Source organism: Passer montanus, unplaced genomic scaffold, assembly GCF_014805655.1.
Source record: "Passer montanus isolate IOZ18808 unplaced genomic scaffold, ASM1480565v1 scaffold15, whole genome shotgun sequence".
NCBI lineage: Eukaryota > Metazoa > Chordata > Aves > Passeriformes > Passeridae > Passer > Passer montanus.
Window position 1 is genome coordinate 15,020,360 of NW_024362051.1, and position 22,944 is coordinate 15,043,303.

General features: G+C 41.7%; 2 protein-coding genes and 1 long non-coding RNA gene across 3 annotated transcripts in view; 2 read left to right on the plus strand and 1 right to left on the minus strand.

Annotated features, from left to right (window-relative positions):
- Positions 1-293: 293 nt before the first annotated feature.
- LOC120498735 (C-terminal-binding protein 2) lies at positions 294-11,415 on the plus strand. The gene is made up of 9 exons (XM_039701792.1): positions 294-474; positions 1,041-1,195; positions 1,285-1,429; positions 3,859-4,065; positions 4,679-4,893; positions 5,676-5,806; positions 5,953-6,080; positions 6,605-6,725; positions 7,799-11,415. The coding sequence occupies exons 1-9, from the start codon at positions 309-311 to the stop codon at positions 7,968-7,970; spliced, it is 1,440 nt and encodes a 479-aa protein (XP_039557726.1). The 5' UTR covers positions 294-308; the 3' UTR covers positions 7,971-11,415.
- On the minus strand, positions 9,649-13,251 carry LOC120498736. The gene is made up of 2 exons (XR_005626719.1): positions 13,091-13,251; positions 9,649-12,290 (listed from the first exon to the last, which is right to left on the minus strand). It is a non-coding gene; the product is annotated as an uncharacterized LOC120498736 (long non-coding RNA).
- Positions 13,252-13,275: 24 nt separating this feature from the next.
- KDM3B (lysine demethylase 3B) overlaps positions 13,276-22,944 on the plus strand; it is a 48,210-nt gene continuing 38,541 nt past the window's right edge. Inside the window, exons 1-5 of the mRNA XM_039701791.1 lie at positions 13,276-13,576; positions 17,101-17,268; positions 19,709-19,822; positions 20,302-20,407; positions 21,836-21,960. Of these exons, the coding sequence (XP_039557725.1) occupies positions 13,406-13,576; positions 17,101-17,268; positions 19,709-19,822; positions 20,302-20,407; positions 21,836-21,960 (684 nt within the window). The 5' untranslated portion in view covers positions 13,276-13,405. The remainder of the gene's footprint in view (positions 13,577-17,100; positions 17,269-19,708; positions 19,823-20,301; positions 20,408-21,835; positions 21,961-22,944) is intronic.

Here is a 22,944-nt window from a genome sequence, read left to right on the forward strand (position 1 = left end):
ACCGATGTGGGAGACCCGGCTGCAATAGTAGCATAACAGAAGCAGAACAGAGTCATTTGAATGACTCCCTGTTTTGTCTCGTGCACAGAGAGCTTTCTAGGAACACCTGCAGCTACATCCCAGGATCCGCCTCCCAGCTTTTTGTAACCACCCTCCTGGTCCATTCCCTGCAGCCCCAGCCGGCCCGAAGCCGGCAATGACCCGGCAGTACCGAGCGAGCCCGGAGCGGCCCGGCCTAGCACCGCTCCCTTCGCACGCCCACGGTCCGCGGACCGGAAGCGGAAGCGCGCAGCGCCTCGGTGGCGGCGATGCCCCTCGCGTGGGCCCAGCCGCGTCTTTCCGGTTCCGCCGGAGCGGCGCGGGCGGGGAGTGACGGGTCCCGGGTCCTTCCGCGGCGCCGAGGGCGGCGCGGTCCCGCCCGGCCCATGGACCGGCACAAAGTGAAGCGGCAGCGTCTGGACCGGATCTGTGAAGGTGAGGCGGGGCGGGCGCCTCTCGGCAGCAGCGGGCAGCGGCACCTGCCCCCGCGGGGACCCACCGCGCGCCTGTGGGGCTGAGCGTCCGCCTGGCCGGCGGCGAGCAGGGCCCCGCCGCCCGCGGAGGCGCTGCCTACGGCTTTCTGGAAAGGGCCGGATGCAAGTGCCTGTCGGAGGCTCTGAGGACGTTCAAGTTCTTCTCACTTTAGGGGGAAATATTATCTGGCGTGCTGGGATGGAGGGGGGGGCCGGTCACAGGAGGAGGAGGTGTGAAGCGACTTTGTCACTCGTTTCAGGAGCCAGGAGTAAGATGGCATGCTGCTGAGCAGATCACCTCTCGTATATTGTTATTGATAATGCATGCTTTATTTTCCTTCATCTAAGTGGTGGCAGAGGTGGTTGTGAGTTTTTTCCCCGAGTCTTTTCCCTGTGTTTGTTTCATATTCATGCCTTTTGCTTTGCCTAATCTGTTCCTAAATACTATTAGCAACTTATTAGACTAGCAGATGAAGGTTCCAGAATTCTTGTCTTTCATGTAATCACTCCTGTTGACTTTCTTAATAGGCATACGGCCTCCTATTGTGAATGGCCCAATGCCAGCACGGCCACTGGTTGCACTCCTGGATGGACGAGATTGCACTGTGGAGATGCCCATCTTGAAGGATGTTGCTACAGTGGCATTTTGTGATGCTCAGTCAACTCAGGAAATTCATGAAAAGGTGGGAAGAAGATGTGCAAGATTCAGAAGTAGAGCTTTGCCACTTAGATAACCAAACCAGATACTGATTTGGACTGGTTTTTGTTATAGGTGCTGAATGAGGCAGTAGGAGCTCTGATGTATCACACCATTACCCTTTCTCGTCAGGATCTGGAGAAATTCAAAGCCCTCAGGGTCATTGTGCGTATTGGCAGTGGCTATGACAATGTTGACATCAAATCTGCTGCAGAATTAGGTATGGTGACACTGTTAGGTGTCTGTTGTGATCAGAACTGAATGTGAAATGGAACACTGCACATCTTTTTGTGCTTTATGAGCTGAGTGCATTTAAAAACTTCTATGTACAAAGATTTGGAGCTGCTCAGTATCAGGTTTCTTTTAGGAAGCTGACCAATAGAGGGGCTGGTAGGTGGCTTAAAGGAAAGATTCTCAGTTTCCATATTGCTCTGCTATTGATGTTGATGTCTTTGTTGTTGTTTGGGATTCTGGAATCCGAATATGGTGTCTAGCTAACATTTGGTGAGATGACTTTGGTCTATTTGTGACACCTGAGCAAACTGATGTCTGAAAGCTGCCTGCAAATGCTGATGTAGGATAAACTCATTGTAAATGCTTCATTAGTTTTCTTCTTAATTTTGTGTATGCAAATAGGTTCTGATACAAAACTTTATTAGTTATCCCTTTAGAATCCTAGGCATGTGAAAGTTTCTGGATCAGGTGACAAGAAGATGCTATTTAATATTAAACAGCTGGTAGTGAGACTTCTGGACCTTTTAGTCTCATAGGTGAGATGGATCACTTAAGTATCTTTCCCCTTCTTTTGTAAGTTTTGCAAGTGTAAGGGATTCCAAAGCTTCCTTAATGTAATGCAGGTCTTGTTAAGGTTAAATCAAATACAGGTATTAGTATATAAATTTGAAATAGGCAAGCATTGAAATTTTCAGATTTGTAAGAACAGGTGAATTTCTAATAAATGAAGAGTGTGTATTGGGCTAGTGCTTGAATTAGGTCAAAAGAGCCTTTTCGTTTGGATGATTCAAAGAAATAGTGTCAAGAGTTCCTGTCAAGGTCCTTGGCTTTCATCCAGCCATATTTTTGCTGAATTTGGAACCTGACCTAGTCTTAATGCTTCTCAACCGTCCGTATCTTTGATTCATTCAGATTCAAAGATTTCCCTTTTCCTCCACTGCACACTCATTAATCCAAGGTGAAATGAGTCAAAATTCCTTCACCATCAGACTGTTACTTGCCACTTTTGCTGTGGAGCAACAATGTGATAACCCTTACATGTGGTCAAATTTGCTTTTTAATGGACAATTAATGGTTATTTTCATGCTTAGCCAGGCCTTTTAATTAATTCAGAGGTAAGATACTGTTCCTTATGTGTTCTGAATCTTCAGACCAAAGGGCTGTTGTCTGTGTTTGTGGTATAATACTGTATGTTAATACATTTAGGTTATAATACTGTATGTTAACACAAATCTGTGTCTGGCTGTGTAACAGATGAATGCATGTGGCTTGTCTACAGTTGAATGAGATGGTAACCAGTGAGATTAAGAGAAATTGGGTTTTCTATCACCCCTGTTCATGTCCTCTGAGTTGTCTGTGTGACATTATGGCAAAATTGGAAATAGTTTGATAGAGAAAAACAGTCGGATATCTGGGATTGTCTGTGGCTGTTGCTCTCCTAATTCTCCTGGGAAAGCATGGTCTGAGTTTAGCTAAATATCTCCTCTGACTAGACTTACGAAACAATGATGCCTTCAACCATTGCCTAGATTTTATTTCCAGTTTTTAGCTAGGTGGTGGACTTTTGAGGTAGAAGAGTTGCCTTGGTTTGGCAAGTGAATAGGGTTATGTTTGGGAAGAGACTATTTTTCCATTTAATTATTTTTATTTCTTTGCTGGTTTGTCAGATGAAGGCTAGCAGGAATGAAATGGTATGTTTCCAGCCTCTCCCCTCCTACTTTTTTTTGTCATAGATTGCTTAGGACTTCAGTCAGATTTTGATACAGTGTTCCATCTTTCCTTTTTCTGACAGTAATTTATGCTTTTAGGACTTCAACTCTGTCTGCATTACTAATTTACTTGATAGTTGTAGCCATGGGTTTTATGATCCTTGTGTTTGTATGCTATTCTACAGTGGGAATGTTATTTTTAAGCTTCAAATGGATTTAGAGAAGCTTCTGGAACTTCTGTCTGCATTTAATGAGTTAGTTTCTTATTGTTGCTCCTGGGAGGCTGATGATCACAGTGAGCATCTGGACCATGAGGCATGAGGAGCTCAGCCATCTGTCTCAAGTCTTCTACAGAATGCCTGTTAATTTGTCAGGAGTATCTGTGGAAGGAGTGCATCTTTTTGAATGCACGTCTTTTAAAACAGTTAGTTGCTTGTATGGCCCAGTTTTCTCATTTTAGCTTGTTTGTTTTTCAGGTGAGTGTGTCAATCAAATAGATATTTATAAGGAAGGGATGGTATTTCCTGGGGGATTAAAAAGATGGCTGGTCACATCTGTGTTGTTGTAGAATGAGGTTCTGAAATGAATCCTGTGTTTCTTGAGTTCTGGAGTACTCAATTATCTTCCAGCATTTGTGCTTAAAGAGCTTTATGTTGGTTTAGGATTGTAATAGTAAAAATCTTATATGACTGCTATGGCCTTGCAGGCATTGCCGTTTGCAACATCCCTTCCTCCTCAGTAGAGGAGACTGCTGATTCTACCCTCTGCCACATCTTGAACCTCTATCGCCGTGTTACTTGGCTACATCAGGCTCTGCGGGAAGGGAATCGAGCCTCAAGCGTAGAACAGATTCGAGAGGTGGCTGGAGGTGCTGTGCGTATCCGTGGGGAGACTTTGGGCATCATTGGATTAGGTAAGTGATGGGAATTGTTAGACTGAAAAGAGAACTGTGAACATTTTTGGGAAGCTAAGAGTCACATACTGAAAAAAAATGATAATTCTACAACTGTTCATTGTGAAACACACTGACTCCTAAGGAATGCTAGTGTCTTGTTCTGGATATCTTCAAGAGCTGGGTATATGTCAGGGGATTGGGTACTCTTTTTTTTTAAATTCCAAATGGTTAGAAGAATTGGAACATTTATACAGCTCTTCTCAGTGACTGTTTCCCTCTGTGCTAGGTTCTGTATCAGTAGCAAAGCGCCTGAAATGTGGCTACCAATTCCTTCTCCAAGTTCTTGTAGCCAGATTATTATCTCTGTCTCAGAGTCTTGATTTGGTGTGGAAACAGAACTGCTTCTTGACTACGCTCTGGCTATTGCATGGGGAAGAACTAGAACTAGCTACATAGGAGCAGCACTGAATAGCCTCTTCTGGATCCCTATAGCAATCCTAGGGGTTTCCAGGGCTGCAATACCTTGGGCCCTGGTAGTAAACTTCAGTGTAGGCTCCCAGTCTACCCCAGTATCTTGTCTTTAAAGTTTGTTTTACCTTTCCTTGATGATTGTGGGTTTTCTTTTGTGAAGGCCGAGTTGGACAGGCAGTGGCTCTGCGAGCCAAGTCCTTTGGCTTCAACGTGATTTTCTATGATCCCTATCTGCCGGATGGAGTGGAGCGATCCTTGGGTTTACAACGAGTAGGAACCCTGCAGGATCTACTAATGCACAGCGATTGCATCACATTGCACTGCAGCCTGAATGAACATAACCATCACCTCATCAATGACTTCACTATTAAACAGGTGCAGCAGGAGCTTGATTTCCCCCACAGAGCACTGTGGAAATGAATGCAAACCAAAACTGCTGCTTTCACAGAGGCTGAGAGCGTGTGAATCCTGCTGCCTCTGTTGTGTGCCTCCTGTTGCCTTTGGAGGCTGGGAGCGTGTGGATCCGGGTGCCTGTGCTTTGTGCTGTATAGAATTTTATGTTAAGAGAAGAATAGAATTGGCTTTTCCTGCAAAGTAGTTTCCTTTATAAAGAATATTGTAGGTGATTCCATAATTTCAAATTATATTTAAAATAATTTATTGCACTGGTTAAAGCTAGATGTGGCATGGCTAGGATTGTGTACATTGTTTTACACAGCACTGCCAAAGCCTCTCTGCCCAAGCCCATTGCAAAGCCAGTTTTGGGCTAAACAGTCTGTGAATGCTTTCCAGTGCTATTATGAGAGACATTTGGACATTGTAGTCCAGTTTTGTGTAGCTGGATACTTGAGTCATGGCTCCTGTCCTCATTTTTTTTTTTAAATGTAGTAGGATGAATATGGAGTGCAGAACTTGAGAGTTCCACTTTTGCCCTTGTTGTCTTGTGGTTTTGTTTGTTGATTTTTAAAGCAAATTTCTCAAGCATTGCTTGCAGGCATTTCCCCTGTGGTAAGCTTTGCAGTGAAAGCACTCCTAGTTCCTCCAGACCTCATCTGGTCACTGCAGACTTCTGCTCATTTCCAGTAGACTTCCCAAGATTCACTTAGCTTCCGTGAAAAGTCTCATTCTCAATGCATGTACTGTTTTTCTTCTTCCAGATGCGTCAGGGCTGCTTCTTAGTCAACACAGCCCGGGGAGGGCTGGTAGATGAGAAAGCCTTAGCACAAGCCTTGAAAGAGGGGAGAATCAGAGGAACAGCATTGGATGTGCATGAGTCTGAACCTTTCAGGTAATGTCGTACCTGCATGCCTGCTGCTATCTGGTGGTTCACCTAAACTGGATGGTTCTTTTGGCAGTTTGGTGGGTTTGGGATTTTTTTGTGGTTTTTGTAGATGGGGTTATCACTTCTGGGAAAAACCTTGTTCTTCCCCCCAGTTTTGCTCAGGGGCCGTTAAAAGATGCACCCAATGTTATCTGCACCCCTCACACTGCTTGGTACAGTGAACAGGCTTCCATTGAATCCAGAGAAGATGCAGCTAAAGAGATCCGCAGAGCTATTACAGGTAATGAAGATTCGCAGCTGCTGCTGAATTAGTGATTTTTTGTTAGTTCACTGCAAGGATTATGCTGATTGTTCTGAAAACTTAGACTCATTAAGTGGTTTCTGGGACTGGAGTGTAAGTTGATAATTGTATCTTTGCCTTTTGAGAATTCTTGTACCTAATGCCAGAGTGGCTCTTTCCCTGGGAGAGCCTTTTACATCTTCCAAATCCTTTGCAATAATTCCTTTGACAGTTTTACTGTATGTTTTTTCCCCTTGAGTAGTACATGTTGTCTCTTGAAAAAGGTGAGGCTTGGCAGTTGCAGTTTGTGGCAATAATTTTCACATGATCATAGAAGTGGGAGGAAAAGTTTCTTGCCATCCCCAGACACCAGATGATTAGAGGTGATATCCAGTGTTATCCTGTGGAAGTGGATGAAAAGATTTTGCACTTTTCCTTTCTACTTTCCTTTGTAAATGCTGCAGGGAACAAGTCTCTCCTACCTGTTTTCTGGTTTTCTTTTGTCATTCTTGGTGCCCTTGCAGGTCATATACCTGACGCTTTGAGAAACTGTGTTAATAAGGAGTACTTGCTGTTAGCAGCTCAGTGGTCCAATATTGATCCTGCAACTGTCCACCCAGAACTCAACGGAGCTGCAGCTTACAGGTGAGATACATAGGTTATCCAAGCATATCTTCCTGCTGAAGTAGGCCAGGGATTTGAGAACTTCTTGTACCTGCAAACAGGTATGTCTCTGTTCCTATATACTCTATATGAGTTCTTTCCCAAAACTTAACAGCAGCACTTCTAAAGGTGTATGAGTATTTAACATGTACTTGGTAATATTAAGTTCCAGCTGCATACTGATCAATATTTCCAAATCCTTGGAAGACATGCCCAAGAGACACCTTAATATAAAAAGCCTAAATATATATATAACAATGTCCTAAAAAAGGTCGGCAGCTCTACATTAGAAGTTGTGCATAGCATTAGGGCTATATAAAAACAAAACACAGTTCTTACTTGTAGCCCACATACAGACTATTACTGAGTCACTGTCCAGTGGATTTGTAGTCCAAACAGAATGTATTTGAGTTTATCTGTTACAAACCTGTAAAGCGATTGTGGACAGGTTGCTTCCATTCTGTTTGTCTCCTATCTGCAAAGCAGGAAATATATTTTCCTTCCTTCTATGAGAGATCTAGAGAAGTTGAGATGCATTTATGTAGAGGGCATAGGGAAGCAGAATGGAAGTGATGGAAGAATAGTTCATTAGCAATTCATGACTGTCACTCTCCTATTTTTCATCTTGCATCTAGCTGCTTTATTAGTTCAGCTTCTTACTTTTTCTGCCTTGGAGCCCAATGAAGGATAACTGCAGCTTACACCCCTCCTGCTGATGGGGAGGGAATTCCTAGCCCTCAAGGTGCCTTCATTGAGTGCCATTGAGTGAATAGTGATATTTTCAACTGGAGATAAATTTTGTATCTGTTTTCAAATGCTTAGTATGTGACCTCAGACTGTCTGGGTCTGTCTGCAAACAAGTGTCATTTGGCATTAAGATACCACTGCTACTCCTCAGCTCTGGAGACTTTCCCTGTGTTCTATCTCAGAGCATTTCTGAGATAGAACACAGGAAAAGAGGGGTTTGTTTTCAGCATGTCTGAGGGCATGGCTCGTTTTCCTTTGAATAACTCTGTTGGACAAGCTTGTAATTTCTATGTTTTTGTTGGTTTTAGGTTTCCTCCAGGAGTAGTGGGAGTAGCCAACCCTGGGCTACCAGAACCACCAGTAGTGGAAGGGATTGTAGCTCATGGGATCCCTCCTGTTTCTCACTCTGCTCCACGTACTCCTTCCCCAGGAGAGACAAGCAAACTGGATGCAGACAGAGAGATTCCTGCTGACCAATAGCAGCATGTTTCTCTCCTCTCCTTTGGCAGCAGAAAAAAGTAGGAGGGCATCTCCTCCTAGGACCTTTCTTAACACCCTACAGACACTGTTTCCTGTTCACATGGAACAGGAGAATGCATTTCATTGCCGACAGACTTTAGCTCTTGCCTTTTTTTTGTAACCTTTTAGTTAAAATTTCTTAATGAATCTTTCTCCTTCTCTGGGGCATGGCAGCAGTGACCTTGCCTCCCCTTGGCTTAATGAATCAGTTCTCCCATGTATCTGCTTCAGTTGTCTGTGACAGGGAACTGTCTTTGTGTGCTTGAAAATGGAAGTGAAGCCACTTGATCAGGGATGGTCCTTGGAGGTACAAACTTAAGTGCACACTTTTCAGTTGTGACTTGTAGCTTAAATTTAATTTGGCTGAATCTCTCTTAAGTGTAGCCATGGGGAATGTTGGAAAAAATATTAGTGAATTGGAGAAATTGTGACTATTGTCTTCATTATGCCCTTATAGAAGGCAGCTAGGCTAAGCTCTGTGTGTTACTTTGCTTGTTTTAATTAATGTTTCCTGTGAGAACAGGCATAGTGCAGGCACTGTTAATTCTTGACCATACCAAGTTTTCTCTATGCAGTTCTAGGCCTGAAGTTAAAAGTAGCACTGTCAAAGCCAGCCTTTTCATAGTTTGGAAGGGATTAAAATGTCATCAAATGTATTTTGGTGGCAACCATGTTTGTGAGGCTTCAGAATTGTTCACCCTGGAGTCTATAACTTGGAGAAGGTAAGAAAATGCTGAAATAGGAAAAGCATGCACTGAGAGACAGCAAGTAGCAATAATGTGCAGCTGCAGTTGCTGGTTCCTCACACACAAGTACCTCGTAGTCTATGGCAGTGTTTATCCACAAGGGATCCATCACACTAGAATTCTAAGCTTTAAGATACAGATTTTTTTTTTCTTTTTCAATAATTGCATCAGCTAGAAGGAACTTCCCACTTGTCGGTGCTGGTGGAGAAGGCAGTTTTTAAGAGTCGGGAAAAAGTTTATCACCCAGAAGGTGGCTAAGTACTGGAATAGACTCCCCAGGGAGGCTAGCAAAGCACCAAGCCTATCTGAGTTCAAGAAGTGTTTGGACAATGCTTGTGGGTACATGGTGGGATTCTTGGGGTGTCCTGTGCAGGGCCAGAAGTTGGACTCCATGATCCTGATGGCTCCCTTCCAACTCAGCATATTCTACAATTTTGTGATATACTGCATCTCTGTAGCAGGGCAGGGCAGCAGGGCAACGCAAGACAGCAGTTTGTTTTACATGAATAGGCTTTGTGATACTAAACAGAGAATTAATACTTGCAGTTTTTCACCTGAAGCCAAGGCAGGATTGTTGCTGGCAAGTCTTCAGCAAAGAGGATCCACAGGAGAAGATTTTTCTTTAATTTCATATCTTTAATTTCATCTTGTTACACTTCAGTTGTAGCCTTTCCATGCACAAGATGTAACAATATCTGATTGATTTGTTGATGTTGTTTGGATATATTAAAGTAGGTGCTGTATGGGAGGCATACCCTATGTGTAGGTTTCTCTGCCTCCCTTGATTATTCTCTCTGTTGTGTGTCTGTGACTGGAAGCTTAACAGATGGGAACAGACTGGAGAAACAACTTGAAATATGGACAAAATCTTCTGTTTAGGCTGTTTAGTTTAGGAAGGTAAGGAAAGCTTTCAGAATAACTAAGTTCTCAGATGTTTTTTTTTTCTGGTTTAAATGTTTTTTTCCAATACTGCCTTCTCTATAGTGGCTTACTACCAATACAGTGATTCATTCCTTTCTCCTCCCCTTCTCCACTCCCCCCAGCAATTTAAGAAAGGAAAATAGTCAAGAAGTAAACTTCAGGTGTTTTCTTACAAATTTTACACTTTAGCTGTTTAGTATTAGTGAGATAATACTAGTTTTCTAGTGCTGAGTATCTTTTTTTGATAAGGTATTTGTCTCAGTGAAGATTCTTGGCTTCTGTGTTTTTGTGGATGATTCTGATTCTACTTCAAATTCATATACCTCCTTGGCTGCTCAGGTCTAGCAGATCAGACTGAGACTGGTGGTAGGCATGAGTTACAGGAGAACTTTTTCTGAACAAAAACCTGGAGCTCAGAAGCCCATTGATTGCAGGTGTACCTAAAATAACCATCAGCACTCTCCTGAATTCTGTACTCTCTAGGAAATTCAGATTTCACAAGCTGCTGGCTCAGAAAGATCTTCTGACAGGCAGGTGTGGAAAAGTTTTCAGAAAGCTCATCTTCTATTACCACATTAGGGAAGCAGTCTGTCAATAACTACACTTTATTTGCTGCTGAAAATTCCTGCCCTTCTTAGAGGTTCAGGACTGAGATTATTTTGTGGTAAGGGGCTTCTACTTACGAGCTTTGAGGATCAGAGTACATTGACCTTGTCTTTTCTAGAGCACAATGCAAGATAGATTTATTTTTTTAGAAGAGCCAATTTATTTTTTTTTCTTCGTTACTGCAAGTATCTTTATAGACAGTGAAATAACTGAGCAGAGGAGAGTAGAAAAAAATTCATTTGGGGGAAACATGTGTTTCTCAGTTCATATTTTTGGTGGCTAGATACACTAGTGACTCGTAAGCATAGGAATTAAATGATTGATGATGTAAGAAATATTTACAGTTATGGGTACCAAGGAGTTGAAGCTGACAGTATTGATAGTGGCTCTGTTCTATCCAACACAATGTACACTTGCTCTTGGATATGATGCTAGTTTTCCTCTTGGTTAAAGCCACAGCAGAAAGTGTTGACGTAAAAATGAACAGAACCATCCTCTTGTCCTCAGAGAAGGACTCTCTTTGCATTTATAGTATTACTCTGCTTGTATGCTGTTTGTACCTCTGCTGACAGCCTGAACCTATTATCACCAGACAAAGGCTGTTCTGAACAGATAGCTCGAAGAAAAATTTACTGGTACTAAAGCATCCTGAGGTCGTCTTTCCCTGAGTGCCAAGTGCTTTTTTAGCACTCTTGTTGTGTGATACACTGAACTTGCAGGTCCCCCTCCCAAGCTTAGTGCAGTATACAGAAGTGGAGTGACTTTTTTTTTTAATGCCTTCCTTCAGAACTAGTGCAGAGCTTTAATCCCAAAGAACAAAAGTCTCCCAGGGTGAGGTAGGAGTTCCCTAGCCACACTAATCTGCTTACAGGAGGTGCTCACACTATCCCAAGGTACATTCTGTTTGTCGGGGTCACTGCTGCTGACCAGCTTTTTTTATAGAGGACTCAGAGTTTCAGAAGTATATTTTTGTAGACAATGATTAAACTGTGAAACATTGAAATAAAGCATGTAAACAAAAAATTACAGCACTGTCCTCTGTACAGGTGTTTTCCTCACTTCAGTTCTCTCCTGGCTCATTAGAAAATGTTTGATTACTTCTTGGATATATTTTAATAAAGTTCTCCAAAGAACATGGCTGCTGTCTATGGAAGGGGTAGCCTTAAAACAGTATTGGAAGGGAGGGTTGAAAACCTGTACAGGTGAGTGTCCACATCTCAAATTATTGAAATTCCACAAAATCAGTCCCTGGATCAGCCACTTTGGCAGATTACTTTCTCTGTATGCTGTAGCATTGACCATCACTCAAGGCTGTGCAGGTGGCAGTCTATAGAAGAAGCCATGTTCAGTGCTTAAGGGACACCTTTGGATGTACGGTGGTGGTTACTCACCTGATTTCTTACAAGCTGAAATTGTGGTATCTGTTTTGCAGCTATTTAAGTATGTAGTTTAGCAGCAGTAGCTGTCTTTACCCTTTCACAGTATAACAGTATTTGAAATTAATACTCAGCTTATGAAACTAATTTTTCTAACTTGTAGTAGAGGTTGGTACAACAGAATTAGCATAGAAAAGTTGTTAGGCATTTTTAAAATTGAATTTAATTGATGTTTTATGACCTATGCTGTCTGGGTCAATTATTAATGACTCTTAGGAAACCCCTAGTATTGGTGAATTTTATCACTGTTGGCCCACCTGGTGCTGTATGCCATTGGAATATCCAGCACCATGCTTGGGAGATGGGAAATGCTGGTCTGCTTTATCACAGCAATGGGAGTCTGAACTGGTGGAATGGGAAGGGGCATAGGAGCACTTGGAATTTTTCACATGGTGGTACTATTTCTGGTGCACAGCTGATGATCTTACTGTTTCGGTAAAGAAACTTAAGACATGAAGACAAAGACTGGTCTTCAAAGAATGTAGTACTGGTCTTGGATTTACCATGGCCCTCACTTAGATGCAAGACATAGTGGCTCATTACCATTCAGTAATGTTTCATGTAGGTACTCTCTGTAAAAAAAAAAAAACAAAAACCAAAAAACGGGAGGGGAGTTAGTAAATCTAGTTGTGTGTAGTAAATCAAAACTCAGAGATGCTGTACAGCACAGGAGGAGAGCACGGAGTGCTGGTGCCACTGATACTTTGAAGTTTTGTGTAGTTGTTCAACTGGTATTGGGCATTGCCTTACCCATGTTCCAGTCAGTACATTGTATCCCTTTAACTAGAAAGTTACAAAGAGGAAATGTCATGCGCTTAAAACAACCAGGTACAATCATTTGAATAAATGGAAGTGAAAGCAAGCAACTTGTCTTTGCTGTTGCTAATTCAGTATCAAATGGGACTCTGCCAGAGTGAAGAAACAATACGTGCAAAAGAACAACCTACTTTCACAAGAGTATCCTTGTGCTGGTATGGAGTATAGCATCTGTTCCTTATTCCAGTTTCTAGTGCTGCTACTGTGCCTTTACTGCACAAGCAGAAACAGATATAAAATCACATGTCATTTTTCTAACTATAGGATGCTTAAGTATTTTGTGGTTCATGTCGGAAAGGGGCAGGTCTAGGACATTGTGCTGTGCTACATGATTACTGTTCAGATGTATTAGCTAATCATGACAGCCGAATTCATTCATCTACTGATTTTGTATTTAATTACTTCCTAAATGCACCTGCTTTCCGAAATCTGCCTCACTGGAAAGATAGGCACCCACCACCCATAGATAGCACGAGGTGCTATCCCATAGATACCACCTCGTGCTATCTATGGGATCCAGCCTGAGACGCGGACACTGGTTCTTCTGTGCGTTTACCTCAAAATTTAGGTGAAAACTCCTTCATTTCTGCGATAATTCCAGGTTTTGAACTTGGCGTCGTGAGCGATTCTGCCTAGGCAAGGCCCGTGCCCGGCGACCGGCCGCCCTGCTCCGCCGCGGGCCCGTCCCTCCGACCGCTCGGGTCCCGCCCGTCCCGCGCGGGGCCTTGTGGGGCCGGGTCGATCGCGCAGTGCACGCCGGGACGGCGGCGGGCGGCGCTCGGGCCCAGCGCGGGGCAGGAGCCTCTGGGTGCCTCGGGCGGCGGCTGCGGCCGGAGCGCTCCGGCGACGGCGGCGGCTCTGCCCGGCGGGGATGGCGGACGCGGCGGCCTCTCCCGTGGGAAAGCGGCTTCTGCTGCTGCTGGCGGCGGGGTCGGGCGAAGGCGAGACGGCGGGGTCGGAGCCGGGGCCTGCGCTGCCCGCACGGGCCTGGCGGAGCGGCACCGTGAGGGCCATGAGCGGAGCGGTGCCCCAGGACCTGGCGGTGAGGCCCGGGGCGGAAGTGGGGCGCACGGTATCGTGGACGGGGCCGCGGGTCGAGCCTCCCGCGAAGGCCGCGAACGGGCCGGGCTAGACTGGGGGCGGGCGGGTGCCGCGGCCGAACTGTGCCCGGCGGCCCGAGCCCTCCTGCAGCGCCGGGGCCGCCGGACACGCTCTGGGGATGGAAGCGGCGGGTCCAGCCTGCGACGAGCGCAACGGGGGAGCGACCGGGCAGATATGTGAGGGGTCCGGTACCGCCGGTGCGGTGGTTGGAAGTAACATACGTATGAAACAAATACGCCTGGGACATTTCTGGTGGTGATGGATATGTATGTATGTAACCTCAAAGCATTGTTTTGGGGGTTTTTTGTGTTGTTTTGTTTTGTTTTTCCACCGGGAAGGTGTTAAGTATTCTCATCGGCGTGAATTATATATGAAAACATATATTGAGGGCTGACTTTTGAGTGAGACTCATCCATTTGATTTTTTTCTCAGACTTTGTTTTTAGTTGTAGGAATTTGGGGTTTACATAATGTATTTAAGCACTCTTTAGCATTTCTCTGGTTTATTTCTAGTATAGCTTAGTGAAATGCTTGGGTGGAGATCCTAAAAAGAGCTCTTGAAATGTATTGGTGGAGTGTCTCTTTGCATGTGCCAGTTCTGCAGGCACTGGCTTTAAGTCCTGGCATGCTTTGGAGGGTTGTGTCTGATTTTGTGTCCCATGGTAGTAGGAATGAGGTTCTGTGTTTGTGAAGAGTTTTAGTTCTCTTTATGATCAGTTTTTTAAAAGTTAGTGGTTACCATACGTTCTTTGGGCTTGTTTGCAGAGTTCCAACTTTGAACTGTTTCCTTGACATCCATTCTCTAGTGATGCTGCTGTCTTGTCCTTGTTCTAGAGCTGCACCTATGGCTGTCAGCAGAAAGCAGTGTGCTAGGTTTGGCTCTACAAACCTGGTGGGCCTGGTACCCTGTGTCTGCAGTTGAGAGCTGTGGTTGTGTACTCTAGCTATGCCTAACTTGTTCAAGGAGGAGGAAAGAAAAACTCATGCAGAGTTTCTTCAAAAGGGAAATGTGTCAAGTGTTTTGAGACTATCTGAATTGTGAAAGTGTGACAGGGCTAAGATCCAGCTGAAGAGCAGCTCTTGTAGCAGACTGCATTGGACATGTGTGTCATCAGTAGTTTTGCATTTTCATTGGTGTGTGAATTCGTTACCTTCATTCAGCACTGCAGTTCTCTCCCCAGCTCCTTGTATCAGTACCCTTCCCCTTAATACTGTTTCTGGGGTGTAACTGTCTCTAAACAGTGTATTCTCAAAAATCTGTGCAAGAACTGTAAAATGTGAACTGTGTAAAATAGTCGAAGCAGAATTTAGAGTAATGCAGGACATTCAGTGTTTTCATGGACTCTTCCATGCATAATGAATGCTGCTGTGACAATGGCAATGATATACTATTGGAAAAGAGTTCTCTTTAAATGAATTCTGTCAGAGGTGATGAGCTGTCAGGCACCAAGCAGTCAACCACTGTTTAGGAAATACTCTTCTAAGGTAATAATGTGGACTAAGTGTGATAAAGGCTAGGAAAAATTTATTTTCTACTCCTTGGTCTATGTAAGTCTGTCCTTTCTCATAGTATCCTGTAAGGATGGTATCAACTGCTAGCCTGTAGTCTCATGTTGGGCTTATAGAAGTACAAAAGTGCAGTTGAATATCTGCACCTTTTTCGGGCAGAAATATTGGGAATAGACAAGAAGTATAAAATTTAAAAGCATGGGTTTTGTTGTTGTTTTGTTGTTATTTTTTTGGGTTTTTTTCTGGTAAAGCCTCTGAAAGATTTTTAGGTTTTTTTCCCCTGTAAAATTTTTGTTACAGAGAGTAGCTCTTAGACATTCTTACTTTTATATAATGTGGTGTAACCTAATTGTGTAGTCCACAAAAAAATACATATTAAGGTCAGTCATAGTTGTTGTCCCATCTTCAGAGCATCTAGAAGAAATTCTGAGGAAAAATTATGCTGCTATTAGAAAACAGCTTCGCCTCTTTCTCATAATGTTTACTGGAACAGGATCATTAAAGACCTGTTGAGCTTTATTTCAGTCTGTTCCTAATACTGTAAAAGTACATTGTATTTTTTCCTAAGATTGTAAAAGTGCATGCTAATGGCAAAATAACTCAGTGTGTCACATGAAGGACAGTACTGCTTTTCTTATGTGGAATGGAAGTGTGAGACATGTTTTTTTAAATGGATAGGCAAAGCTCTACAATACCATGAAAGTTAGGAGGCTGGGGACACAAAGTGTTTCGAGTAGGGACTACTGGCAAAGTAGCACAAATATAATATTAAGAAAGCTATAGGCCTACTGAAAACAGAAATATGTTCAGTCTTTTACACTATATTGCTGAAAATTCATTAATTGGTGGAAGGATGTCTTGGAAGGTCTGACACTGTTTCTCAGCAGGGCAGCTTAATGGAGTTCAAGAATTCATCAAGACAATTACTTCATATTCTTCCCTTGGGGTTTGAGCTTTTGAGTCTGGGGGGAGGAGTGGGGTAGAGGAGTAAGTAGTCTCTAATACTTCTTCTAATATGGTGTATTGGTAAAGCAGAGAGTTTATCTCTGATTAGTGCCTTGTTGCGTCCCAGTGATCTTGTAATGGTTACAAAACCCTGTTTCAATATCCAGTTTAAGGTGTTCCTTAACAGACTAGTAATTTTTTGCTGTTCATGTGACATATTTGATTATATTTGGCAAGTGTGTAAGTTCTGTAGATGAGAGATTGGAATGTGACTTTTCTGACACATAATAGCTCCAGTTGTTAGGACATGGAATGAGATGTGTAATCTTACCATTCTTGCCATGTAATTTCAAATTATTTTAACAGTTGTCCTTTATGATAGTGAAACAAAGAGGATGATATCTCAGAATAGTGATTTAGATTTGTAGCATATGTAGTGTGGTTTATATTGTTACACTTGTAAATGTTATTAAAAATCTAGCAAGTAGGTAATTCTGGGTGGTTTCTTGCTATCCAAAATATATGCATTTGTTCAGGGAGTTTAATAATGTACAAGACAAGACAAAGCTTCTGATTTAGAGTGGGTTTTGCAAACACAAACCTTGCAGGCTGAAGCGTTTAGTTCTGTGAATATCAGTTAACCATACTGATACAGGCTGTCTGTTGAAGTGCCAAGTAAGAGTGTTGAGATTCTCTAAAAAATCCTACTATGACAGAGGCTTGCATTGGGTCATCATCTGTATTTTGGGATGAACAATTTTCATGTCTTTAATTTTGTATAGGAAAACAGAGCATTTGGAGCCAGTGATGTATGTTTGGGTATAAATAATTTTTCATAGGTTAGTGATTGTTAACTTGATTCCTATAGCTATGTAGACGTATTCTCAGTAACAACATTGCAAAACTTACCCTGATTTTTCTTACTAAAATTGCAGTCTCATTTTCCATAAGGATTATAGCAATCTTATTTTGGATTAAATGTCTGAAAGGAGATGAATTTTTTTTTAATCAGATCTTTGTGGAATTCGATGGCTGTAACTGGAAACAACATGCATGGGTGAAAGTCCATGCTGAAGAAGTTATAGTGTTGCTGCTGGAAGGATCATTGGTTTGGGCACCTCGAAATGATCCAGTTATGCTTCAGGGGACTAGAATCTCGCAGACGCAGTGGCCTGCGCTGGTGAGTATTTGACCAGAAGCCCTTAGATCTTCAGAGGTTTTTGTCAGCTGCACTGTGAAGCTCAAGGCTTGGATATTGTACAAGGCACCATTTTGCAGGTTCAAAAATTGCTTGGGGCTGGACTTTTGCTAATATGACTTCCTTAACTGGCATTTAATAGTGCCTTTGGGAAGGCATTGGAGAAGCAGTATGCTCCCAGTTCCTACTCCAGAAATTGCTATGACATATTGTCCAGAAAAGTGATATTTACTATTTAGTCTCTGAAGAAATGTGTTTTATATCTGAAAAGATTATTTTTCCCTATTTTAAAACCTTGTGTATGTCAGGCTTTTCTGAATTGAGAATAAGCCCTTTTTGTCTTATGAAGGACTCTCCAGAGCTCTGTATGGTAAAGGCTGTTGCATCAATTAAATAGGTATACCAGAGGACATCTTCAGGAAGAGAATAGACTGCATGCTGTGCCTGATATATAAACCATAAATTGGCCACTCCTAATCTAAAAAAAAATTATTTCTGTTTTGTTGTCAGCATTAACTAACGTGACATGCAAAATTTTCTCATATTTCTTGATGTGGTTGACCATATTGCTATTTGCATGGCAGTTAGATGTCATGACACTTAAAAACAAAGCTAGTTTATTTTAGCTAGCATATCTGAATATACCCATTCTGCAAACATCTTGATGAGTAATATATAGTGAAGAGCGTTCCTTATCTATTTCTTCTCTTAGTGACTTCTGAAGAGGAAAGCCCATTATGTGTGGGAATCCTTCCCTCATTTTTATGCTGTTTAATTTTTTATTATTTGCCCCTTCTTTTGTTTCTTTTGACCTCCCACAGGCCTTGGACTGCTTGGGATTCTACTCTCTGCTTTTTAATACATTTTGTACATGGATACATTGAAACATTTTTTCCTGTCAAGGATCATGTGCCTTGGTAGAATTTGAATTTAGTGTTTTAAATGGGCATTCAGGCTCAAAGCAGTAAGTTCATCGCTGCATCTTTCTCTGAGGATTTCTTTATTGTGCTTGGCTTAAGGCAGAAGAAGACCAGGCCTTGACAGCAAGAGGCTCTATAGAGAGTGTTTTTTCCATAGGTGAAGTTTTCCTTTTTGTGTATTCACAGCTTGTCTCTAAGAATTAACTCCAGTTATTTTCATCTGTGAAACTGTTTTTACACAAGATCACCATCTTTCATTTGATTTCCAAATTGGTCAAAATCTGAGTGATTTGGGGGTGTTACCATAGTCTGCATGCTGACTGTAATAATTCTAGATTATTTCCACTACAACTCAAGCTTTATCTGTAGGCTTGCTGAAAAAATGTTTCCATCCTCTGTACTCTGGACAGCCACGTGAGCATTGAAGCTTTCTGTAGGTACTATAGGCTTACTCAGATAACTGCCTGGGAATGCAGATTGGAGTTAGTCAAAGCACCAGAGTACATACTTGCAATGGGAAATCAACTACTTAGCATTACAAAGGGAATGGTATGTTTTAGGAGTGTGGGGGATGGTGGATTTTGGTTTTTTTGGGGTTTTTTTGGGTTTTTTTGTTTTTTGTTTTTTTAAGATATATCACTTATGAATGTGTTTTCATTTTTCATTGTCTCTTTTTTTGTAGTCCTTTTTGCTTTCAGTAGATAGTTTTGCATAAACTGAGTAACTAAATGTTTATATTTATTCTGTTGTGTACAGAAGAATGGAATGTAAACAAACTTGATGAGAGCTGTTAAGGGAAAAATGTCATGAATACTTGTGTTAAAATCATTGTAAGTGTGAGCATGAGACAAATAGCACATTTCAAAGACTGGTTGGTAACTTCCTCTTCCATCAGCAAGTCATGTTATTTGGTTGTCTGATTCTACTATTACAAGGTTTCTGAATTCACTAGGTATTTTTAGTGATTTGCTCTGCATCTTGAACATCAATAATACACTTGCTGTGAACTTTAGTTTTTCACAAAACACTAGCCAAAAATGCTCTCATTTGATATACGTGTATAAATTCCTTACATCTAACTTCTGTAGAAGAGTAAAACTGCTCCTTTCATGAGGCTATATGTGAAATATGCTAGATAGTTTGAACTATTAACAAAAGCTTTTTTTTTAAACCTCAACCAAAGCTTTGTTTTTTTAAACCTGAGCATCAGAAGGTGCTTTTCTATGAAAAACCAAACACCACCACAGATGTTTTCATTTCTTCTTTTAAGATCCAATAAAAAAAGGGATCCAGTTGTCTGTAATTCCCACTTGTAATGCAAGAATTACTGGCTTAGACATAATGACTAGTGTTTTACATTAAAACTCAAGCACTGGGCAGTACAAGTTGAGAAATGAAAATTTTTAATTTTTTAAAACCTGAGTAGCATGAAATCTACTGTTGTTGGCCTGTATGCGTGCTCAGTCATTTTGGTAACTTATTTTTTTTGTTGTTCATCACAGACCTTTACTCCTCTAGTAGATAAGCTGGGGTTAGGCTCTGTGGTCCCAGTGGAGTTTCTTCTGGACAGACATTTACGTTTCCTGTCTGATGCCAGTGGATTACGTTTATTTCAGGTATTTGAACTATGTTCAGTTGAAATGTAAATTTAGCCTTGTGCTGTGCTTGCCAGATTAATTTTGGGGTTTTATTTACTGTTTCAACAACATACCCATCTTTCTCCTTTCACTGCCCTGTCAAATATTTGTGTTTGCTTCCCTGCATTTCCAGGTCCTTGCACTGACCTCCATTTGCATGTGAAAAGTACTGACACTCTCTACATTGTTTAATTGGAGAGTTGGCTGTCATTGTGTAGCTGTTAATTACAGTGGAAGTTTTGTCCTCAATTTCTGTGAATACACATTTTATATATACAGCTTTTGCGTAGTTAATTCCTTTATTCCTCCTGGCATGTCCAGTAATATTTTTCTTAATTTTACTTTTTTTTTTCTTTTTTGTCAATCTGACTGCAGTCCAAGAAGATCTGTTTTGTAAAATCTAATGTTTCTGTTATCCCAGAAGACTATGCTTTGTTAAAACTGTTTGTTTTTGGCAGATGGGAACGGAGAGTCAAAATCAGATTCTGCAGGAGCAGCCTTCACTAAGAGAATCTGTTAATGCTCTGATCAGTGACCAGAAGCTTCAGGAGATATTTAGTAGAGGTGAGGTGTGTTTTCTTTCTCAGAGCTACTTTCTACAACCGCTGTAAGGCTATGCTGATATTTGTGAAGGGGGATGGTAATAGTATCTGTTACTGTTTCATTTGGAGGTCAATTTCTAGTCCTTTACAAGGTAACATTATTTTATCACAGATACAGGTAAGCAGTTGCTTAGATACAACCAGAAATACCTACTGGGAATGGTCATGTAAGGTGTAGTTAAAGTAGGACCATGTCTGTGAATTTACAGCTTCCCTATTTTAAGTTTTAGTTTTGAATTTTTGAAGTGTGGGTCGTTTTCTGTGGTTCTGTTCTGTTACTGTGGGAACTTAAAAGTGAAGTTCCTTTGTAGCTGCTGATCCTAAGAAACTTTCCTTGTAATGGCAATTCAAATTTTGATATTTTGATAATTAATGCATCAATTGTTTAAGTTGAATATGTGTGTGGATGTGGCTGGTCAGCATAGAGTTAATATCTGTTGTTTGGATTGTGTATTAGGGTTAAGCCTGATTGTGGCTTTGGTTGTCAGATTTGGGTCATCTTGGTCAGGTACTAAAATAATTTCTATCCAGAGTTCATATGCAGGGGAGCCACCCTACAGACAGACCACTGTCTTACTTTTGAAGGAGGGGATGTAATTCTTCATGGGAATTTGGTGCCTTTTGGTCAAATAAAATGTGTATTCATAGAAATTCTGAGGACAATACTTCTTTGATGAGCAAGTAGCTTAAGAATTGTGCAGTTTGAAGCCTTCTTCTAAAGTGCCTAATTCTGGCTGTGTCCCACACAGATTGTTGGATCATGTAGATTTTGATGATCCAGATAAGCAGAGGTTTTATTTTGTCTAGACTTAGGGTGGGAGGAAAGCTCAGCACGCTGACCTGGAGAGCAAGGGCAGGGTGAGAGGAAACCTTTCTGTAGATGATCTGTTGTCTGTGTGAAAGAACTATGACTGGTTGGTTTAGTGATGCTGGATATCCAAATACATGTTTTTACTCTGAAATGCATAGCTTTTATTCTGGGATTTGACAAATCTGGACTAAGTCAGAATACTGGGGCTGTTCACTGGTTTGATGGTGCATAATTACTAACCTGTAGGTTAGAAAGCAAAAGAATTTAGTTAGCAAGGACCCTCCATGTAGCTTGTTTTTGTCAAAGGAGCGAGTTAATTTTGGTCTTTCATATTTAGGGTTTTTTTTATGTGTAAACTGTATTCATGAGTTGCAGCAATGAGGACCTATTTACTTTTTATAATAAAATGCCTGCTTGCGCAGGATTTGCAGCAGAAGCCCTGGTATTTTAATTTATTTCCACCTGGAAGATGATACTTCAAGCCCCAATTAAGTGCACAGAACCATTTTATTGTATGACTCTTAACTAGTATGACACAGAGCTTGTTTGGAAAATGTCCTCAAAGTCCTTCTTTTCCAGGTCCTTACAGTGTCCAAGGCCAGCGAGTTAAAGTTTATCAACCAGAGGATGAAAATAGCTGGCTCTGTGGTGTTGTGAGCCACCAAGACCCAATAACTCGTCTTATGGAGGTGTCTGTGACTGAGGTAAAAATTTGAAGCGCTGCTTTGGTGTTCCTAAAATACCATTCCTCAATATCTATATGTGGAGAATGACAGCTTCGCCAAAACTTATTTTGGGTTGTTTTTTACTTTAAAAGATGAGTAATTATTTGTGTTGAGATTCACTGGGGTTTTTTTTCCTGTTAGGTTGACATTCTAGAATAAATGATGTCACACAGACCACTTCTATTAAAAAAAAAAAAAGGAAAAAGCTGTAAGCGTTTCACTGGAAATGAGTGCTGTAAGAAAAAATATTGGAAATTACTCTCCAGAAGGGAAAGCGTGCTGATGCATAGAAAGCTACCTTCTGGGCCACTTACATTGTGTTTTTTCTATGCCTTCTCTTGGTTTCTGTCGGAGAGACTGTGCAAGTGGTTTGGAACAGTTGTAGCAAAGCAGATGAAGTCTTAGTATAAATAAATTTGATTGATATATTTTAGCTCAGACTATTTACTTTTGCCCTGTTCCTGTCAGTAAACCTGTGTATAGCACAGAGAATCTGCACTGCTACTTACTGGTTTTTATTATATGCTTCTGTGCAGTCTGACAGGTAGCTCAATCTTGCCAGTGGCCTATAGCTTCCCTTTTCTGGAACAACTAGGAGTGGGTCCATGGTGCTGTGTAGCAGCAGCACGCATCTGGTTTTCAGATCCCATCCTGTGTCTCGTGCCCACTGCCCCTGTAGCCTCTTCCACGTGTAGATGGAATGCACTGAATGAGCAGTAATCCTGCACTTTGACTACTGCTATTGCTGGCACACAGGGAAAAAAGTATATTTTGTATGGTAAATCAGCATAGTACCTTGGAGAGGCGTAGAAATTGTGGAGTTATGTGCGTTCAGCAGGTACATGCTAGGAAGCACAGAGTTTCCTGTGTACTTACTGTGGAATAGAAAGTAACCTCCAAGAACAATTACAGAGATTGGATATTCATTCATTCTTTTGGGAAGACACTGGTGAGGATGCTTAG